Source organism: Nyctereutes procyonoides, unplaced genomic scaffold, assembly GCF_905146905.1.
Source record: "Nyctereutes procyonoides isolate TBG_1078 unplaced genomic scaffold, NYPRO_anot_genome, whole genome shotgun sequence".
NCBI lineage: Eukaryota > Metazoa > Chordata > Mammalia > Carnivora > Canidae > Nyctereutes > Nyctereutes procyonoides.
In genome coordinates this window covers 46,927,273-46,947,745 of record NW_026575043.1, presented here as the reverse complement: position 1 = coordinate 46,947,745, position 20,473 = coordinate 46,927,273, and the positions used below count along the sequence as shown (strand labels likewise).

The 20,473-nt window shown below is 42.9% G+C and overlaps 1 protein-coding gene and 1 pseudogene across 1 annotated transcript in view; one reads left to right on the top strand and one right to left on the bottom strand.

Moving 5' to 3' along the window:
• Positions 1-1,704: 1,704 nt before the first annotated feature.
• ANKRD13A (ankyrin repeat domain 13A) overlaps positions 1,705-20,473 on the bottom strand; it is a 32,426-nt gene continuing 13,657 nt past the window's right edge. Inside the window, exons 4-15 of the mRNA XM_055322893.1 lie at positions 18,879-18,924; positions 17,581-17,724; positions 16,390-16,579; positions 12,520-12,586; positions 11,084-11,165; positions 10,180-10,241; positions 9,129-9,259; positions 8,264-8,421; positions 7,518-7,631; positions 5,960-6,120; positions 4,399-4,466; positions 1,705-3,787 (exon numbers count right to left, since the gene is read on the bottom strand). Of these exons, the coding sequence (XP_055178868.1) occupies positions 3,592-3,787; positions 4,399-4,466; positions 5,960-6,120; positions 7,518-7,631; positions 8,264-8,421; positions 9,129-9,259; positions 10,180-10,241; positions 11,084-11,165; positions 12,520-12,586; positions 16,390-16,579; positions 17,581-17,724; positions 18,879-18,924 (1,419 nt within the window). The 3' untranslated portion in view covers positions 1,705-3,591. The remainder of the gene's footprint in view (positions 3,788-4,398; positions 4,467-5,959; positions 6,121-7,517; positions 7,632-8,263; positions 8,422-9,128; positions 9,260-10,179; positions 10,242-11,083; positions 11,166-12,519; positions 12,587-16,389; positions 16,580-17,580; positions 17,725-18,878; positions 18,925-20,473) is intronic.
• LOC129508424 (U4 spliceosomal RNA) lies at positions 17,215-17,298 on the top strand (annotated as a pseudogene).

Below are 20,473 nucleotides of genomic sequence, written 5' to 3'. Positions count from 1 at the left end.
TTAGAGAGGAACAGTAAAAACTTGGTAGGCCCATAAACCAACCTGGTAACCTACTGTTTGCTCAGGAATCACTATGCATTTTACTTTTCTGAAACAACCTTGTGATAGTTACTCCATATGCAAATCCAACACCCAGCCTACCTCTTCATTCCAATGTTACCGTCTGTTTAGTAGGAGATTTCAAGCTAAAGTCAGGCAGAGTAATCTGTGTAGAAAAAGGCTTATTGTAGAGATGAGGAAGGGCACAAACCTCAATTCTGGGAAGAGAGAATTCTAAAAACGTTTATGCACCAGAGACTGACTAGTACTTTTCACGTGGCATTATTTTACCTTCATCTCTGGGAATATGGGGTATGGGGGCAGCCTAAACCTCATAAAATGAACTGTGCTCCGAATATTTACCGTGTACCCAAATGAACATATTCACTTCATTTATACCAGTCATGCAAATGACTTAGCATTAATCTTCACTTTCTTTAAATTTGAGATTAATAAATCTGCAAGTGCTTTTTGGGATCTCGGGGCTCAGGAAGTCTTAATTTTTTTCAGCTGGACCTCAATCTGAAATCCACACATTTCCAGACATGGGCCTAGTTTGGATTTTGAACCCCATCACTTAACTGCATGTACTGCAAATAGTCCCGTAAAGCAGTTGTCACACAACTTGTCCTCCTTGAAGTCTTCTGTGTTCAGCAACAAATTGGTTGTTACAGTAAATCTCTTTCCCATCATTTAGATTGGACTTCCCTTCCTTGACAGGCAGACACCTCGTGTTAAGTGTGGCGTATTGGACATGCTCATGGTGCAGTGTCAAGCACTTTGTTAGACTTGGTTCCTAGTAATGTCTTATAGAAATGGCTCAGTTTCCTGCTGATAACTGAACCACCTAAACTTTAAGGAACCTAAAGGTGAAGAAGCTATAGTTCCTTATTCCATCTCTTGGCCTAAGGTGACTGAGTTTTCTTCATTATGCCCCACTGGCTTAGAGTATTGTGTACTTTCCCCCAAAGCATAGCAACTCCCTCACATCTTCCTGGAAATGCCAAGGCGTCATTTCTGGAGCCCAGATGTTTTTTTACTGGTCACTGCTTCCTTTTTGTTTGTTTTTTTTTTTAGATTTTTTTGAAATTGAAATAGCACAAGTTGGGTGAGGAACAGAGGGAGATGGACTCCCCACTAAGCAGGGAGCCCAGCACAGGATTGAATCCTAGGACCCCGGGATCATGCCATGAGCAGAAGGTAGACGCTTCACTGACTGAGCCACCTAGGCAACCCTCTCCCCTTTTTTGTTTTAATACCAATGTAATTGGGTGTAGGATAAATCTGGAAGCCTAATTATCACCTGAACTTGTAAGAAAAGCCTCACAAGGACTTTACCCTCAGAGAGGAGAGCAGATTCCGTCCCACGAGAGATATGATGTTGGTGTGGCTTCCTGGACTCAAGAGGCAGCAGGATGACTGCCGTCTCCCAGCAGCCCTGATGCTGGCTGGCTTTTTGTTTCTTGCGTGAAACAAGTAGCATGGTGTGTGCAGATTGTATGACCCAGGTGGGAAGACTGAGAGGAGCAGGTCACCTTTGTAATACATGCAGAGTGTTGCGAGGCACTCCCATGTGCCAGTCACATACATAACAGGAAGTATGGGGACATTCAGTGACTAGAAAAACCACATAAAAAGGAAAAAAGACTAAAAGGCTGTCTAGGATATTGTACAAGTACCCTCTTGGGAAGCAATCTTTATTTGCATTTTAAGAGAGTGAAAACATATATGAAAAACGCTGCAACAGTGGACACAACACTCAGTCCCTTTTAACTGGCTTCCTGGGGAGTCCAAGACCTCAGTAAGCAGGACAATGGAATGCAAACATAGAAATCATTGATGATACACCTCAGTGTGTAAACAATGTGGCCTGACTGCAGCCATTCCCAAGAAGTGTCTTCACTCAGGGTAAACACAAAGTAAACAGAATGCCAAGCTGTGTATTTGAAACAAACGTGACACCACAGTATACTGGCCTTGTGTGCGCAATAGAAGGAATTCTGTCTGGTTGGACCATGACATAAAAGGCAGATGGTTATGTGGAATCCAAAGCACAAATCTCTGTGACTAAGAATATTTTACTGGCAACACTAACTGGAGGATACAGATGCTAACTGCAGGGTAGCTTCTGTCTCTTCCTATCCTGAAAGCAGCAGAGCAGATAGGAGACAGATGCAGAGCTGAGGAGGCCATTGTTACCAGGTTATGTCAGTGCAGCCTGTGGGAACGAATAGATGGGCCAGAGTGAGGGCGCCCTCAGCTCTCCTCCCCGGGATCTTCCGTGTGGTGTGCGGTGCTTATTTACAGAAGGGTCAGATAAAATCGTTGAACTACTAAAGGTATCCAAAAAAGGCCTGAGAAAATCTGGTTAAAATGTATAACCTTGTATTGCTACTGATGGGAGTAGTTGTTTTTTATATCTTTCAAAAATAATAAAAAGATTCTGTTAAAAAATATATTTATCCAGAAAGATGTTGATTTGAACTCTAAAAAGCAATACAGAATCCTCATTTTCCCTTTTGAATACAGAGCTATTGAGTTCTGCTTGTAGCTCCCTTTCTAACTACAAGGTCACCCCTTCCTCTCTAGTGAACCTAGGCCTGTAGTGGGGTCTTCCTAGGCCTCTCCATGGCAATCTGTCACTACGGAAGGCGTGGAACATACTTGGTTTGGTTCCGTGCTGTCCAATGTTTTGGCCAGCCTGCCCGCTTCGAGAACAAGCCTCAGGCTCTCCTAGCTGCTCCTTCAGGGCCAGGATTAGCTGCCTTGGATTTAGCCTGGAGGATCCTGCTCTCAAAGGAACGGCCTTTATAAATTCAAATCAGACCCCTCAGTAAGTGGAGTGAGGTGGTTTGAAACTATTGGTAATTTTTAAGGCTAAGGCAACATCCGTGGTCATTTGTATATCCTAATGTGATGCAAGTAGTTAAGCCTAATCTAAAACATATCCTGTACATGTCTCCTCTTTAACTCTAGCTGGGGATGGGAGGAGTGGAGTAAGGTGGAGGAGGAGCAGTGATGGTGTTCTAGAAACCCTGTATAAAGGTAAAAACAAAAGAGTAGATCGGCACAGATTATCCATTTCTTTGGTGAACTGTAAAGAAGTGCCTCATAGATTCTCATAAACCATGCTCTAAAAAGGCTGCAGCTCTCATATAAAAGCACCCTGACTCTGCAATAACTTGTTTTGTTATCACTCCTTGATAAAAATTAATCTACAAACTTGCGGGGATTGGGGTGTTTGTCTAAAGCTGGTAGTAAGAACGTGACCTGCAAGCCAATACAGCTAATGGAAAGTGACAATGCTCTCCTCCCCTTAGCCTGGAGGCAGGGCGCCTGCCAGTCCCCAGACCCTGCCCCCCGCCCCCCGGGGAGTGTCGTGGATGGGCCTGGGAGTTCCTGGTCTTGCACCTCTGTGTAAAAAAAGGGCAGCTGCTGTCTGCTGCATACATGCGAAGTGCGGTCCCTCAGCCCCGGGGCACTAGTAATGCAGCACTCCCGTGCAGCCTAGAACCTCTGCTTTGTGCAGCCCGTGAGCATGAGCAGAAAGGTCTATTTCTCAGTGAGAGACAGCTGTAAGACTTGCTGGAGCTCCTCCTCCTCCTCCCGGAGCCGGAGCTCCCGCTCCTCCAGCTCTCTGGCAGAGAGCTCCATGGCCAGCTGCAAGTCGCTGTCAAAACGGCTCATCTCACTCGAGACACCAGGGCACAGACCTTCTGAGCTGGTGAGCAGGCTCTCCTGGATGGCCCTGTGATGGAAAAAAGCGGAAAGAAACCAATGACCAGCATCATCAGGCCAGCGGCAGCGTCCACATATAACCGCTCACAAAGAGCATACCACACCAGGCACTGGATGTGCACTCCATGGGCACACTACCATTCAATCCCATAGGACTCTAGAGGTGTGGGTGCTGCGCACACGTGAGATACTCAAGGCTCAGAGAGGTGAAGAAACCTGCCCAGGGTCACCCAGCTGCTAAGTGATGGTATTAGGAACTGAACTTGGATCTGTTTTAAAGCAAAATCCAAGTTGTTCTTCAATAAGCTTGCACATATGCCTGGAGTATGTGAAAATACTTCACAAAGTAAATCTTTGCAGTCTTTACCATCCTCTCCTTTGAAAAGATTATTTACTCATCTCTGTAGCTGCTCCTCAAAGTCCCCTCATTCTTAAAATTGTATATACTTCCCACTGAGGTATCTAGACCCTGTGTGAGCATACATTCTTTGTAGAAGAACCAGGCCAATCAAAAAGGTGTCATTTTCCCAACAGCACTGGCCTGGGAACTAGTCAACAACTGTATCGACACTAAGTGCCTGTGTTGGCCAAAGCTTAAGCCTTAAGAGTCATGCCAATTACCTCTCATACTGGGCATCGTAGGCATGTGTCTGATTGATCCCTCCATTCGAAGCTGGTCCTGAAAGTTCCTATGAAAAATAAACAAGATGGGCATGAATACCTCCTAGAAGGAACAGGCATCGTACCATTAAGGAGATCAAAGCAGTGTGTTATTGATAGCACTGTATGAAAAACTGATAGGGACTTAGGCTATCTCAAAAATGACACCTAAATGTCAGGTAGTATATGGTATACTACCCTGCTTAACGGCCACAGCCTCTCACGCTTGACACAGAATCTATCAAAAACAGCCCTGGGCAAAGTTTAAATGAATAAGGCAAGTAATTCTTGTAAAGCAAGACTGCAATACAGAATTCAACATTTGTCATCTTTGGCCACTCCCCTTTGCAAAATTTATGGTCAATACATGCAGATATCAAGGGGGAAAATAAGCTCACCTACAGAAGGGAAAGGAAGGTGCACTGGAGGGAGGGACAGTAAGGTCCAGGGGCTGGGACTGCTCCCAGGAGGCCTCCCAAAGGGAATATGCTGGCTCTGGGTCTGGCCCTTAGCCCAGCAGCTTCAGAAAACTAAATGGTTCAAAGAATGGATTGATGGGAAATGCAAGAGGGGTAGGGCGCACACTGTCCAACCTCAGAGCCTCAAGAATAAAACCAGAATACCAAAACCTGAGCTTGGACACTGGAGTGTGGGTACCACTCTCAAAGCTTAGTGGGCCTATGAGTGCAGGGGCTGAGGCTGCTTCACCAAAGAATCCCTACTCTGCAAACATGTGCCAAACAAGTGACAGAAGGAAACAAGAAACCAATGAACAGACAGACAGTAGAGCCCAGGACACACCAAGAGGTAGTGGACACAGAAAGAGCCTCCACTCCAGCAGAGTCAGGAAGCCACAGCAGGGTGGGAATGAAAGGAGTTGGGCGGGGGGGGGGGGGAGCTCAGGCCCTGAACTGCCCCACAGGTGAGACCTGAAGGAAGAAAACACCAACTATTCTTAACACTGGTCTGTCTGCTCTATCCTTAGCTCTACCCTTAACCAGATACTCTGACAGTTTGGGATTATACCCCTTGCAACAGAATAAAACATAGGAGTAAAAAACAAATTTAACAAGGAATCAACCACCATTTTCATTGCACACTAAACAGCCATAACACAGTGATTAGCCTTTCTTGGGGAGGAAGCTGCGATTCAAAACCCATATGCCTTCTTACAAGACTATCAACACATGAACAGTATTTCAGAAAAAACAGGATGATGAAAACAAGCATGGACCTACAGTTTCAGTACCAGCAAATTGGACAGCATACTCCCAAAAATATGACTGTTGGCTGCATGGGTGAACTGAAGAGAAGGACAGTCTGTCAGGAAACATCCTATGAATGATACAGACTAAGGTTGTGCACATGGTGTCACATAAGAAGCTTCTGAGAGAGACCAGGTACAAAAAATAGAATCTCTCTAACACTGTGAATACGCCCAATGTGTGATGTACAGTGAGTCTTACAAGCCAGCTACAAATTAAACCCTCCCGTGCCCTGCCATTTGTTCTGCTAAATGCACCTGGCTCCTGCTGGACTCCAGTAAACTCTGCTGGATGGCAAACTGCATTATCTCGTAATCTTCATCTTGCAAATGCACATTTCTGCCATTGTCCTGAACGTGGTAAGATTCCGGAATTTCAAATACAGACTGATCAACCTCAAAGTTTGTGACGTGGGAAGCTGAAACACAAAAGGTGACAGTCCAGTGCCTCAATCAGTAAAATAAATTTCTCCTTCAAACTTATAATTTAAAATTTATAAATTTTTTTTCAATTAACAAAACAAAAGGATTAAAATGATTAAAATCAAGGTTTGCTACTACGTGAGAGTGATTTTGACTAAGAATAACCCGGCCAGGGCAGCCTGGGTGGTTCAGTGGTTTAGCGCCGCCTTCGGCCTAGAGTGTGATCCTAGAGACCCGGGATCAAGTCCCATGACGGGCTCCCTGCATGGAGCCTGCTTTCTCCCTCTACCTATGTCTGTGCCTCTCTCTCTCATGAATGAATAAATAAAATCTTTACAAAAAGAAAAAAGAATAACGTTGACACAGAAAAGTACCAAAATACAGCCTTTTTTTGTCTTTTTTTTTAAGTAATAAAATTAACTCACAGTCATAAAAAAATAAAGATCTCTCTCTCCCTAAACTCTTTCTCTTATTTCCAAAGTCCAAAGGTAACCAGTGTTTCCTGTTTGTTTTTGAGGAATGCAGTATATGTACACAACCACAGGTCTCTTTGTATTTTTCCTTTTTATTATGAAATATAATAAACACATAAAAGAAAGTATATAAGATGTCTGTAAACTAAAATAAAAATGGTAAAATGGGGCACCTGGGTGGCTCGGTTGGGCATCCAACTCTCGGTTTCAGCTGAGGTCATGAGATTGAGCCCCTTGTTGAGCCCCTCATTGGGCTTCATGCTCAGCATGGCTTGAGATCCTTTCTCTCCCTCTGCTTCTCCTCCACCCCACTGGAACCATGCTTACTCTCCCTCTCTCAAAAAACAATAAAACAAATGCCTGTGTATCTTTCAACTAGTCCCAGACACAGAACAACATTTACCACAGTAAAACAAAACAACTAAAAAAAAAATTCAGTTATGTTTCCATATACTACCAATGACGAATTGGAAAATAAAATTAAGTAAATAATCCATTTACAGTAGCATCCAAAAGATAATTTGGATGGACTGCAAGGGAGCCTGAGGAAATTTTGTGGGGTAACAGAAATGCTCTGCATCTTGATTGTGGTAGTGATTACCCAGGTACCCACATTTGTCAAAATGCACTGAACTATCACACTTAATGTAGGAGAATTTTATTGTATATATGGTACACTTCAATAAAGTTGGCTTTTAAGACTATGTTTCCTTTAATACAAGTGGGGTCATATTCTACAAGTGGTTTTTTCACTGAATCTAAATGAAATCTAAAATTTTCATTCAGTGCAGAGATCTACTTCATAAGATACTCCAATGTCAAACTGAATAATTAGTATACTAACTGAATGTGTATTTTTCTTTTAAATCACAAAGCCCAACTTTTTTTTTTTTTTTTTTTTTTTTTTTTTTTTTTTTTACCTGAATCAGGCTGGGTCCCTTCAACATTTTGAGATCCAGTTTCTTCAGCAGTGCTACAGCCATTAACATTTCCAAATGTAATCCGTGCATTTAAGACATGAAACAAGGGAATTTCTAACAAAATAAGAGCTTTTATAAGTAAACTTTATGAGAATAACAATAGCCATCATTTACTGAGTGCTTACTATGCTAGGTCCATGTCAAATACATGAAAATAACAACCCTTCCCAATATACAGATGAGAAAACTAATATTCAGAGGGGTTAAGCAACTTTTCTAGATCACAGTAAATAATTGATCAAGACTGCGCTGAAGAATGTCACAAATATGCAACTATCCAAACTGTAACTCCCTCACAGATTCTATATATTGTTTATGAGATTATGCATTCCAGTGCAGGCCCTAAAACATACTTCTGTATCAAAGGATCTTGGTGTCAACGGTCTTCCTCAAAAACAATCTAATTTGATGCTTAAATAAAGTGTGACATGAAAACAATGAATGCTCACATTTTTTATGCCTTTTTACATCTGTTAGCACCATCTGTGAATAGAACTGATGATCTCCTAATTTTGATATGGCAAGTGAACCAAAAGCCATATTAAACTAGAGCATCATTGTGACCTCCTCTGTTATGTCTACTCTCTGCTACTTTGCCTAAAATGTTCTGGTGTTCTGAAGCACAATCTGTCACCCACAGAAACAGGTAGAACCTACAGGTGCTCCTGTGGTTTGGTAGAAAGTACCTATCTTGACAGGAAATCCAGGCGGGAATTCCAGTTTGATGAAATCTCTCAGCCGTGCAAAATGAGCGCTGGTTCGGGCCATGAGGTCAATGATAGGAATGACCTGCTCCACAAGAGAGAGGGGAAAGTCCTCACACATCCACAGCATTGCTTTAAACCTACAAGACGGACCAAGACAAGAGTGAGGCCATCACCCCCAGCCAGGGAAACTGAATGATTTCTATGCAGCCAGCTAGACAGCACTTTTCCTTACGCAGCCTTCCCAGCCACTGTACTTCTCTTAATGCGGAGCAGGAAAGAAACTAGACCCACACAACATTCCGATCACCATAAGATCTGGCTGTCAGGAGAAATGCCCTACACTCTGACCTCCCCCTGCAGCAGCCAGAATTGAAAGCAAGCATGAAGGAATCATGAGCTGGTGGATCATTTCATCTGATCAGCTGAAGCTTGCTGGCAGTAAAAAATACAAGGAATTTTATATCCCATCTCTACTCTATTTGGAGAAGGGCTAATTAGAAGGTGGGCAATTGGGATGCCTGAGTGGCTTAGTGGTTGAGCATCTGGGTATGATCCCGAGGTCCTGGGATCGAGTCCCACATCAGGCTTCCCCACAGGAAGCTGCTTCTTCCTCTGCCTGTGTCTGGGCCTCTCTCTATTTCTCTCATGATAAATAAAATCTTAAAAAAAAAAAATAAGAAAGAAAGAAAAAGGTGGACAATCTTCTATTCGTTTTTCTCAGATAAAGTAACTTCCAAATTATTTTTAAAGGAAGGGGACACAAAAATGACAACATGACCCCATGAAACAGCAAAACTTCTGAAATAAGAATCCATCAGTTGAAAATGGCCACTGAGCCTCTTACTTTTGCGTTCTAATTGTCAGCTCTTTCGGCCTCCCGATGTCCCGGTCCTTCAGATCAAACTCTTCATTAAAATACTCGTCAGGCGTGATGGCTGTGGGGTTGTTGGCGGTGGCACATTCTGTGGTGAGGTCCTGCCGAGTCAGAACTCAGGGATATCAGAAATGCCCAATGGTGCTCACAAGTGGAGACCTACAGCATTCAGCCTCTGCAGTAGACACACTAACCAGCTATAGATCAGGAAATTCTAGTCATTTCTCCCCCAACCTCCACCCCCAACTTTTTTAAACTAAGTTACTGCAAAGAACAAGAAAATCTACGAAGGTGTGAGGATATGACATAGGAAGCCTAATAGGTCTCCATGTCAAACATTTCTCCACTCTCTTGCATTTTTATCTACTGACTGTAGAAAAGAAAAAAGAGATACCTGAAAGCACGTAAGATCTGGAAGACCTGGAGTTTAAGCTCCAGCTCTGTCAGGCTCTCACTCAGGACACTGGGAAGGAAATCTCATTTTTCTAACCCTCTGACAGCCATTATACTAACTCTACATAGTTCTCATAGGGATCAAGTAAGAAAATGTTTGTTAAGGTGCTCAGTTAAGGGGCGCCTGGGTGGCTCAGTCAGTTAGCATTTGCCTTTGGCTCAGGTCATGATCTCGGGATCCGGGGTCAAGCCCTATGTTGGGCTCCCCGCTGAGTGGGGAAGTCGTCTTCTCCCTATCTCTCTGCCCTTTCTCCTGCTTGTGCTCTCTTGCTAATAAATAAATAAAACCTTTAAAAAAAAAAAGTGCTGGTCAAAATAGAAAGTCCTGAATCCTTTTTAAGTTTACAGATGAGAGAGAAAGCACCTGACTTCTATATCATGACCCTCCTTTAAAATCTTTAGGTATAAGACTCATCTGTTTCTCTTCCAAAAGAGTATCTCAGATTTCAGCTTGGGAATGCTCTTCAGGCTTGCAGACAGAGTGGCCTGTTCAGATTCAGTAAATGCCATCACAGCACAGAAAAGTCATGTCCTTTCTTGAACCTGGGAGCTCACTTCTTCCACTTACCCCTTGGGCTCCAAACTGGTGTTCCACAGTTCCCAGCAGAGATTCCAGTGGGTTCCTGTCCGCTAAGAAGGGGGGGTAAGTTTAGTGTCTAATATTATACCTCATTTGTGACTACAGAAGGAGATTCTCATCCTATTTTCAAGTTCTGGATCCCAGCTACCTATATTAGGAAGTCTATTTATGGACAGGCTGATAAAATCATCTATAATAACCATCAGCTAATCTATCCCTTACAAGACACTCTTTATTAGGGTCTCTAACCTAGATGAATAAGAGTTACAAGAACTACAGCAGAAAGACTTTGAGTTTAGGACTGAACCTGGATGGGCCACAGAGTCCTCATCTGTCAAACTGGAGTCCTAGTAAGTGTGGTGGTGGAGGTAGCCAACTACTACTGCGTGCTTGCTGCACTCTGCAGGAACCTTCCAAAGGTTTGCATGAGGAGACTCAACCCATTCTCCTGAGCACCGCCATTTCACTGCTAAGGAACCTGAGCCACAAAGAGTAGATAAGTTAAGACCACACCACTGGCCACTGGTGGGTGGAACTGCCATAGAACAACTACGTATTGGTTGGGCTCAGAGCCCAAGTTCCATCCAGATCTTCCATGGTCAGAGTTTGGAATGAATCACTTATTCCAGTGAAAACTAGTCTCCAATACCCTCATCTACCGTTCCGGTCAAATCCATCTTTAGAACACAAAAACAAACCCTCCTGAGTGGCTTTAATTCCACTTGAAGCCAACTATAGGTAATACCTACAGGAATGGGCTGGACTAAGGAAGTTAGTTTTTCTGTAAAAAGGAAGTTAGGGTTAGGATGACCCTGACCTGACCACATTAACCCCAAAATTTGGTGAAGCCAATGAAGGCTCTCTCTTAGCTAAACAAAAGGGGAAGGATTACCTTTATATCTCTTTTTTTCTTCCTCTGTCAGATGTTCTGTCCGGATTTTGGTTATCACACTCACATTGTTTACTGTGTAAACCTTGAGAGACGTGTGCAAAAGAAAACAGTGACACAGGGAATCAAAACTCAAAAAATAAGCATAGCAAGAGCAAGAATGCTGAAGCCAAATTAAAAAAAAAAAAAAGAAAGAAAGAAAAAATTTCAGCAAAATAAAAATGGGAAATGGTTGACAATCATTAGGATCCTTCAGAGAAAATATACAAGCTATCAACTTAGAAATGCATCAGCAGTTAATTTGCATCTCTGACAGTTTTAAATACTGAGGAGTGAACAGGGACGCTGTGTCTTCCCGCCTGCCCTTTGTGTAACTAAACACCCTCAAACAAAGATCCTGATACTTAGGCCTCCCAGCTGGATTGCTATCGTGCTGAGGCACCCAAACCTGTATCCTGGGCTTCTGCACTGATCTGTGGTAATCTTATAACAGGACTGATTTAGCCAGCCATCTGCTGAAAACGGAATGAACACAAGGTTCTCTATACCTGCAAGACTTAACGAGGAAACCAGCAAATCACTAGGTAAAAGCTAGTGGACAAAAAGGTATTTGTCACCACCGGAGCCAGTGCTCTTTTCTCAAGGCCACCTGAGGAACATGGGTGGGAGTGGGGGGTCTGGAAGACCGACTCTCACGGTGAGCAGAATTAAGTGTACGTGCCGTACGTGGATTCCCCAGGATCAGAGACTCGAGGAAACACACGCAGCACCGGAGCCACTGTTTCTAAGTGCATCTTGTTGAGCATGATGGAAGCGTCTTGGCCCACTCGGGTCACCAGAGGATCCTGCAGCATCCCGCTACGGCTCCAGGAGCCAGCAATCCCTGCTGGACCGCAGGGCTACCTGAAGGCCAGCAAACAGAGCACTCCGGCTGACAAGATGGCAAGGACCCAACTGACAGCTGTCTCCATCCTGATGACTATACTCTTAATGCACTGATGTCATGTGAGTGGGCTGTCAAGCCACTGGTTACAATTAGGCTGACTACGAAAACGGAGGCTCATTAAAGCTACTTTACTTTTTTTTTTTTTAACCCACTCAGGTTATAAAAAAAGATCAACATGGAGGTTTGAGTCTAATCCTTTTTTTTCCTCCTTAAAGAATGAAAGGAGCAGTCACTCCTACAGGGACGACTGGCACCTGGACTCACTTCTCTACACCACCATTGATCTCTGGCATACCCAGGGGCCTCCTCAGGACATGCTAGCCTATTTTCTAAACATCAGGTAAGATACACATCCAAGTGAGAGACACTAAGCAGTACTTTATTCCCCAGAGCATCTCCACGGCACAGAGGCATGAAAAAATCTGAACAGACTCCTCATTTGCATAGAAGCTAAATAGCTATATTAAATCTTATTTTAAGAGTTTCCTTTTACCTTTGCTTCGTAACCATTAACAACTTCTGCTTTATCTGTCCTCCAGCCCCAGAATCCGGATTTAGTTCTGATAAAAAGTGAACACCACAAATTTCTACATGTACAATATGCTGACATTCAGATTTATCCCTGCAGCCTTTACAGTTTATTTCCCCCAGCTTAAGGTGGTGAAGGACACTTGATGATTATGGTCCTACTGTCCACAAAAGGATGTTCTCAGTGACAGATGGCTTAAGCATCCCCACCCCCTCCCACAGTTATTAATCAATTTGCCTCACCCCGGCATAGAAAGCCTCCATTCTTGGCTTCTTTACAAAAACTGCCAGCATAGGCAACAAAGGTGGTGACATTGACTGGACTGCTGTCCTAAAGAAATGAGTGAAGATGACCAGTGTCCAAGGGCTCGCCAAAAGGTGGTATCTGGGCCAGAGCATTTATCTGGATCATCGTAACTGTGGGCAAGGACATCAGCAGTTCTGTCCCCATGAGCAGCCACATCTCAACCGAGGAATTCTTAGAACAACAAGGCACAGACCATCCTGCTCCTCAGGAGAGTGGGTGGGGCAGGAACTCATCACTGTGGTGAGCTGCTTGGAGAAGCCATTAAGGCCTGCAAAACAGCTCGGGAGTCACACGTTTTATCAGGTTTGGTGCAGTAGAAGAAAGGTTATTATGTTAAAAGCAGTTTTTTAGCCCAGGCATAGATTCCAGGCCTGTGGAACTGCTTTTAAAGTAGCCCAGCATTCCAGCGGCAGCTACAGCATTGGTAAAGTGCCTGAAAACTCAGTTATTCAACTTAACATACTCCTGGGCAAAAAATGCATTCAGAGGCAAGATCAGCCAAGAAGCTCTGGTTCTTTTTCAAAGCAGCTCACCCTGGGAAATACTACCACTCACAAGGGAGCCCTGACCAGCCTGGTCTGCCCTTTTGTCTAGGACATCACATCCTAGCTCCACTGTGACTGCTGCACTTAGCTCCACATAGAACAACTGTCTGCCTTCTGCTCTAACCCTAGAAGGAAGTGGGATGTCACGCAGGAAGCTCCAGGAACTGCCAGATTGCCCAACTCACAAAGAAGATACATGTCATTTGTATCTCGTGCTTTCAAACACCTTCATTAGTCCAGATGGGGTATGCAGTGTTTTCCATGTATGTTTATAGCCCATCAGAGAAAGGAAGGACCAGAGCTTTACTCTTCCAATTAGTTGTCCACAATTAATGCAGCATGACCCATGGAGGGAGAGAGAGAAACACTAAAGGAATTATACCAAATGCTAGCTATTTCCACTTCACATTTCAGAAACAAAACTGCAATCCTGGGGAAAGGGCTTAGGGTCCACACTGATTCATAAACCAGAGTCCTCTCTTAGCCATCAATAATTGAAAATCAAGATAGTCCTTTTAAGTTAACAGAGCCAGTCCTCAGTTCCTTGTCCTTCACCAAGTCACTTGATATTTTGGCCTAGGAAAGAACTGCTTTCTGGCACACAGTCTTCCAAGGCACCAAAGGATGACTCAGTCTGCTCTCCTTCATCCTGGGAGCCTGCTGGGGAAGCGGAGTTGTGTGGTTCTCCCTGGGGACCGCCATGCAGCTCACTCCTCTGCATCTGCTCGGCTGGCAATCCTGGCTGCTCCACTTCCCTTTCCATTCCCATTCTGACAGCTTGCTTATTAAATTCAGCGTCCTATTTTAAAACCCAAATTCTAATAACTCCTTGGCCCTTGATTAACTTTGCAGGCAGAGACATCTGAAAATGATAGTACACCTAGCTCCCCCTCTGCCATTTTTACCTCTGCCTGTCTCCACTGAGACTGCCACACCAAAAGCCACTGAGCAAGCACTGTGGCTTGCAGGCTACTGAGCAATTCAGAGAAAGGCTCTGAGGGTGACAGGGAACATTCTGTTTAAGTCTGGCAGAGCATAATCTTTCAGAGAAGAGAAAAGCCTAGACTGCAGCCAGGGGGTGCATACTGGCAGGCCAAAAACTCATGCAGGAAGCAGGTATCAGGATCTCAGATCAGAGGAGAGAGATGGACGAGAACGACTATCACAAGTGAGCACAACTTCCAAATTCAAACAAATACACACTCCCACCACCAGTCGAAAGGATGTGTACACACTTCTACAACTCAAGTGGCTCAAATCCTTGCTCGATGCACAAGAAACTCACTGACTGCATGCATTCTGAGCACCACAAAAAAAAAAAAAAAAAAAGCAGCCATCTTCCAGAAACACTCTCTCCAAAACCAACCATTGGTTTCAAAAGGAGGTTAGTTTGAACCTTCTGAAGACCTAGTGACCAAATACCAGATGTACCTTAGTCCTCCATAAAAATGGAATGTGCCCTCATGTACCATCTACCCTCACTGGGGCAGCTGCCAGTAATCGTCACACTCTTTGGAAATTACACTGGCAAACACAGACTTAAACAATGCTGCCAACAAACCAGAGGAACCAGGAGCTCTTCTCATGACATCTTAGGGTCGTGGGGACTTTAGCAACGTCATTTCAAGATTCACTCCTTTCTTTCCTTCAAGGAAACTGAAAGCCGAAGAGACTGAGCCACTCCCAGAGCCGCACGGTACTCCAGCAGCCCTGTCAGTGGCATGTTCTTCCCACCCCTATCTCCACAGCTGGGCTGCAGGGGGTGCAGTGGGAGGGGCGGAGTTGGGAGGCTCCTCTATTCCCAGCTTCACCACAGAGCCCTAGCTGAAGGTGCTCTGTCTACAGAGGGATGTGCCAAAGCCTCAGGGGTCTTCCCCAGGCCCTCCCAGGTAAAGCCACAGTCAGCTCCTAATAGACAGCCATCACCTGGCAAGGCCAGGGCGAGGAGGCTAGTGACAAGGGGGGGGGGGGCAGCGATGACCCTGCCTCTTGGGGGTACCACTCCCCAAGCATCAGTGGTATCAAGACACCACACAAACTGGCATTTTGGTTTTCTCTTCTGCTACTAATAGATGCCCTAATTCCTAATTCCTAAATCTGAAGAAAAAGGCACTTCAGTCTTATGTCTGACTCAACAGAAAACTCTCATTCTTACAAATTTTCTGGAAACCAAGAAAAGAAAAAGAGAGGAAAGTCAGTGCATTCATTAAGAGTAAAGCCGAAATCCAGGATAATATGTGTCCACGTTAGCTCAGGTTATGCTGCTTTGGTTTACAGAGCTGGATGTGACATCCTAGGCAAACGCTCAGGGCTCTTACTCCCTCGGCTCAATGTGTCCTGTGGTAAAAACACTCAGGCCAACAGCTCTGACAGCCTCTACTTCCATTAACATTCAAAAGCGCTCCATGCCTCTGCAATGCCCAGAGGCAGATGACCAGAGACAGTGCTGTCATCCAGGTTAACCAAGGCACAAACCTCTCCAGAAGCTTCTTCTGGTAGAATCTGGAATGGAACTGAAAACACCTCCAGACTTTTGCTCTAAACTGTTAGTCCTCACAGAGGGAAAGGACCACACTTAACTATATGGTAAATGTGAATTTGACTAGCCAGTACAACCACAATCAACACTGGGTCAATTCTAGCTTCCAGAATCTCAAAGCTGCATGGTTTGGGACTAGGGAGCCTGTGGATCTCCAAACACCAAAACAAAAAATTCAAGTAAAATCCATTATAAAGGGCCCATAAAAGAATATGAAGCCATTTCTCCAAGACTTAACCAATGTGTTATAAAAATGATCTATGAAAGAGGATGTCAGCTATGGCTTCTACTTGGTTAGAACAGAAAGCAACATTAAAACCCTCTATGTTTATTATGCCATATTAGAAAAATCCCAATTCACCCATAATTTCCAATTCATATCTATATGACACTAAAGATGGCAGTAAAGGGATTAGACATTAAAATGCAGAACCTAATGCGTACCTTTCAAAAGCAATATTTTTAGTATCGAGGCTGGTATTAATGACTGGGCTTGTGAGCCGCCTCTCAACTTCCCTGCCTTTTGGCTTCATCAAGTCCAGAGTGAGGCGCTCCATTTCCTGAGAAAGGTCAAAATGCTCAGTGGTGACCACTCTGTCATCATGGTTGACTTCCATCAGCTCTGCCCGGTTGTCTGTTAATGGAAACAAGAGTGTAACTAAGCACCATGCAAGGAAGACACAAAAACAAGGAAGCCTCAAAGTTAAAATACTGAATCATCTTTGACATCCCCCCCCCCCCCCGCCAAGTGCTATCAGATAAAACCTAAAGACTATTGATTATTGACTACCTACTTACATGGAGATTATCTGGCCAGTTTCCATAGCCCATAGGTCATCTTCCCCAAAGTTACAGACATTTAAAACAATTTGCCTTCTTTGTTGGCAATACATCTGTGTACTTTTAAAAATGTATGATTTACCTAATTAATGTAAACTGTTTATGCACAACGCTGGACTGGCAATACCATTTTTCTCACCCTCCACTAGGAGGATCATGCCTTCTTATGGAGGGAATAAACGGAGATATAAGACAGAGTCTCAAAATGAGTGGGAAAAATCAGAGAGGGTGACAAAACATGAGAGACTCCTAACCCTAGGAAACAAACAAGGGGTAGTGGAAGGGGAGGTGGATGGGGGGAGGTGGATGAGGGGATGGGGTGACTGGGTGACGGGCACTGAAGGGGGCACTTGGCGGAATGAACACTGGGTGTTATACTATATGTTGGCAGGTCAAATTCTAATAAAAAAATATACAAAAAAAAAAAAAAGCTTTGCGCAGTGGCAGTATCATAGCCAATGAGGTTTATCCAAGGCACGATTATTGCTAATTGAAAACAAACAAACAAAAAAAAAAGTCTCAAACTCAAGGCTCAAGAATGTGGGACAAAGACATGTCAAAAGAGTAATAGTATTGGGTGGTAAATGATACAGACAAGAAAATTAAGAGAACTATCCAAAAAGAATAAAATAGGGAATTGAGAGCTGAAAGTTAATAGGAATAACCAAAAAAGAAAAAAAAAAAAGCCCCAGACAAGATCAGATAAAGTATAGAAATGCAAACACATTTTGATGGTTAAAAATCACTGTAACTCAGCGTTAGCAGCAATCATGAAAACAGAATAGAACCACTCACCTTCTCCCTTGAATATAAAACTACGCCTCCCTCTTATCCAGCTCATGTTCTCAAATCCCAGCAATGTGATATCCACACGCAGTTTGGCACCACTTTTCCAAATGCGACAGACATCATTAGGGCATATTCGGGAAACCAAGGGCACTGGAGAAGAGAAATGTACTACTGAGGAAAATCCTGAGGGCCAAGCAGAACACGCAGGCCCAGGAAATCAGCATTCGGAGTTTAACAAAATTATAGGAGTGGCACAACAGGGACTGACAGACCTAGGCTTGGCTCCCACACTGAGAATATAGGAAGTCACTTTCAAAAAATAAAACTGGACCTTCTGTTCTACAGTTCTTTATAAAGGTGCAGTTGTATATCTTATCCAGAGAAAACCCTAAATGAATTTCTCAAGGGTATTCTTAATCCCAAAACTGAACCTCTCTTTCTGACGGTCGATCACCATTAGAGCTATAGTGTGTCCATCTGGCCTTCTCGCTCACATATGCTGTTCCTGCCATATGGCTGTGGCCTACCACATTGCCATACCCATCCTTTGAAATATCAAACCTAATACATCTAAGATCTGCTGCTGCTTCACCTGTGGGTATTTGCATTGGAAAAGAACTTGTAAGGTTTCCAAAAGAACCTGAAGTTCTCTTCTGTTGCGTACTCTTTACATCATTTAAAATGCTTCATTACAAATATGACTTCTTGCCTGACAAAGAAGTCAGAGTGAAACCTGGGAATTAAGAGCTGTCATTAACTAAGTTACTGGAAATAAAAGTGGAACACCTATGAAAATTACTGTCAGTCAATTTGCCTTACATAAGATTTTGGAGAAATACATCCATTTTGTAAAAAAACCATGCTATCCCAACATTCATCTAATTTTCTTCCTTAGAATAACAAGTTTAAAAGAAGTTGAACCACATAAGAAAATGAGTAATAAATTATGGTAAATCTACTTACTAAAATCTTAAATCCATTTAAAGTGACATAAAAAAACTAATAATATGGACAGGTATCAGCTATTGAGTGACAAAAGGAGGAGACAAAATTATCTATGTTATATTCACAGATGCTCAGGAGAAAAACCCTATGTGTGAAGGAAAAAACTAAGAAGAAAATATACAAAGTATTAATGGTAGTTGTACTTAAGTGGGACTATAGGTGCCAGTTTTTCCTTATTCCTTTCTAAGCATTTCTTAGATTAAAAAAAAATACATTCAGCTTTTATAACGAAAAAGTAAACTTATATTCAGGCTCAGTAAATTTGGAAACAAATAACTTATAAACCCAGAGCCACTCACCCCAACTGGTGAATTCCCATTTCATCTGCACATAGAAATCTGGAGCCTGAAGGACAAAAGTTTAAAGTAAATGACCCTTGGCACTATTAACTGAACACAAACATGGTAAGGGTTAATGAGGTTTTAAAGGAGGGGAAGAAGAGAGAATACAGAAAATAAGAAACATAAAATGCAAACCCATCAAAGTAAATGCCTATTTTATAGGCAGGCTATTATTTTCTCTTGATATAAAATATGTCTAGACTGTTAATAAAGTTAACTGAGAGCAACAAGGTTAGAGAAGGATAAAATCAAATCTGATTCAGGACTCAGTCTGGTGCCTAACAGTAGCAGAAAGATGAGCCTGGAAGATGGGCTTATGCACTGCCATGCAATGTGGATAACAAGCAATTCTGAACAAAGAGAAAAAACATCATTCCATCTATTCTGTGGGGGAGCTTGACTGAAAGGTTTTGTGTTCTGGGACATGCTTCATATTTACTGGGCCTCGAAACCAAAAGAGGCTATCAGACATCACTTCCCCAGGGAGTTGGCTTTCCCTCCAGTTAACAGACATCTGTCCTCATTCACCCCCTTAAACTTTTAGAATTTGGCTCTATAAAATTTTACACCACCAGAGCAGCCCTGTTTATTAGGACAGCTTTCTGACCTACTCTGAGTTCTTACAGGAGGTTCTTGGAGAGCTACTTATGAAATCCAACGGTTATCATCCGAGAAGAGAAATGCTACAAATTCCAGGTGTTTCTCTGTTCCCTCCCACCCCCATGGCTTTTTACAGAAGCACAGGACAGGAAGACCAAGAATCTACCCTAGAGTAAAACCAGAATTCTAGTAATGGGTAAAGGCTCTCCAAGGGGCAGCAGACAAGAAATTGGGCCTATTTTAAGGAGATAATGTTGAAAGACAAAATGTCAGCAACAACATCTGGCGCCACTGGGCACACAGGTCATTCATAGGCTGTCTCTAACTTCAAGCAAAACACAATCCAATGCTGTTTACTGCTCTAGATTAATACAGGTAAAAAAAAAAATCCTTTACATGGAATTTTTTAAATGAAGAGTGACTCCATGTTAAGTCAGTTTCTGTTTTGCAAGTGGGCAAATGTGTTTTTAGTTCCTCCTACAGTAAGTTAGATACGAAAAAAATAAATCCACTTAATCTTCTGTCACACTGCTTAAAAACAATGCATACAACTATTTCATATTTCCTAGACGGTTTCATGTAGTACACGACAAAATGAGTTGTCTTCAGGAATGATTTTGCTTGAGTGTCACAGAAATACATTTTTAAAAAAGAGTACCCAGATAATGAGCAGTGATTGTCTTACAGCAAAGTTGTTCCTTTTCTCAACAGAGCTGTTCATTTTTCTTTTCCTTTTTTTTTTTTTTGAGCTATTCATTTTTCTGAAGAAATATGTTGACTAAAGTTGTAAAGTAGATTTATCTAGCAAATACCTTTGGAGGTATTTTCACAAGCTCACTTATGTGCTTAAATTGAGAATAAATAACAGGAAAATGAAAGCACTGGTGCTTTTTGTCCCTTGCTGCCCTGAGAACATTGCACTATTGCCTCAAAAGATCATTCTTGCAGGTAAC